Source organism: Mandrillus leucophaeus, unplaced genomic scaffold (genome assembly GCF_000951045.1).
Source record: "Mandrillus leucophaeus isolate KB7577 unplaced genomic scaffold, Mleu.le_1.0 Scaffold147, whole genome shotgun sequence".
In the NCBI taxonomy this organism is placed as follows: domain Eukaryota; kingdom Metazoa; phylum Chordata; class Mammalia; order Primates; family Cercopithecidae; genus Mandrillus; species Mandrillus leucophaeus.
The window spans coordinates 3,714,078-3,715,843 of record NW_012101443.1 but is presented as its reverse complement, the minus strand read 5'-3'; the positions used below and the strand labels follow the sequence as shown (position 1 = coordinate 3,715,843).

General features: G+C 51.8%; 1 protein-coding gene across 1 annotated transcript in view; it reads left to right on the top strand.

Moving 5' to 3' along the window:
• The first annotated feature begins 362 nt into the window (after positions 1–362).
• The window catches only part of DNAJC15 (DnaJ (Hsp40) homolog, subfamily C, member 15), a 59,269-nt gene continuing 57,865 nt past the window's right edge, over positions 363–1,766 (top strand). The window contains exon 1 of the mRNA XM_011974629.1: positions 363–948. Within this exon, the coding sequence (XP_011830019.1) occupies positions 841–948 (108 nt within the window). The 5' untranslated portion in view covers positions 363–840. The remainder of the gene's footprint in view (positions 949–1,766) is intronic.

The window sequence follows — 1,766 nt, the reverse complement described above, 5'->3', positions numbered from 1 at the left end:
TACAAATCAGCACAAACTCATTTGAGGGAGAGTAAGACTTACAGACTTGCTTACAACTCTCTTTCCCTGCTCAGGCTCCTGAGCAGCTGGGATTACAAGGACGCGCCACCACACCTGGCTAACCTTCGTATTATTTAGTAGAGCCGAGGTTTCACCATGTCGGCCAAGTTGGTCTCAAACTGCTGGCCTCTGTGATCCACCTGCCTCGGCCTCCCAAAATGCCGAGATTACAGCGTGAGCCACCGCGCCGGGCCACAACTTTCTTCTGTGTAATTTCACCTTAAATACAGCCATTTACTTGGGGGTGGTGTAAGCAAATTGTCTCTTCAATTTCTCTCCCGGGGTGGGAGAACTGTGGCATTAAACAGAAGTGCGAACAGTAGTTGAGGGTAGGAAGAAAGGCTGCCCGGAAGGGGGTCAGGAAATCTCAGGCAAGCCCACCCTCAGGCACTACAGCTAGACTCCGAGCTCAATGGCCAGGCAACTGATTCGACCAACATCAGTTCACAGGGTTTAAGCCCAGTCCCTTAGGGAGGCCTGGGGAGGGGCAAGGCCCAAGTATATAAAGCTCCCTGAGGGTCAGCGTTGGCTCTGCGCCTGCGACTGTGATTCAAAAACGTCCCGGTGCCCTTGGCTCTTTTCGGAATCTGACCCCGAGCTTGCACGGGACACACTGCCCAGCTCGGGTGAGAAGGGTAGCTTCTGGGACCCTTGCCTTTAACCAGCACTGCGAGCACAGAGTGCACCGGATCTGCGAGAAGAAACCGCGTTAACTAGTTTGTCCCTAAGGCCGCCTCGTAGTCATCGCCGCGGCGCCTTGCGTCTCCGGGCCGCATTGCCATGGCTGCCCGAGGTGTCATCGCCCCAGTTGGCGAGGGGTTGCGTTACGCTGAGTATTTGCAGCCCTCGGCTAAACGACCCGACGCCGACGTCGACCAGCAGGGACTGGTGAGTGCTGCCAGCGGCCCCCACCCCCGTCTGGCTCCCTTGTAGTTTCTGCTTCTGCCCTCTACCGCCTCACCCTTGAACCTTTGTATTCCCCCGCATTCGCTCACCGTCTGTTCCCTAGCGCTCATTTGTTCAGTGGAGAGACCGCCTTGTGCTTGGCTTTGACGTTTGGGCGTGGAAGACGGAGCAGCAGTTCTGAGGATCTGTCTCCTCAAGGAGCTTCCAGTCTTGTCTGGGACACAAACCAGAAAATAGGCAATTGCAAATACAGTATAAGTGCTGTATGTGGATTTTCTTGTCTCATAGGAGGCCCTAATACCGTCTTGTAGGGGACGTGGTGGGATCAGGGACGCTTCTTGGAGAAAGCTGTAGTTAAAAATTAGGATCTGAATGAATAAAAGCAGTTTATTCAGCAAAGAGAAGGGGAAAAATTGTTTCAGGTACCAGGAGTACTATCTCCAGAGTCTCCGGCACAGAAACAGGGCTCTGTTGGAAACTGCAAGTGGTGTATTCAGGATGAACCGTAGAGGTGGAAAAAGGAAGGGTCTAACAAAGAAGTGTCCAACAGAAACATATTGTGAGCCACATACGTATTTTTACGTTTCTGTAGCCATGTTAAACAAGAGAAACAGGTGGGTTTAATTTTAACGATGTATTTAACCTGATACATGCACAGTTGCACGGTAATATTTCAACATTCAATATGAAAAATTGCCCAAGTGGTGGTTTAGGCTTGTAATCCCAGCGCTTTAGGAAGGCCAGGCAGGAGGATCACTTGAGACCATGAGTTGGAGGCCAGCCTGGACAACATAGGAGAC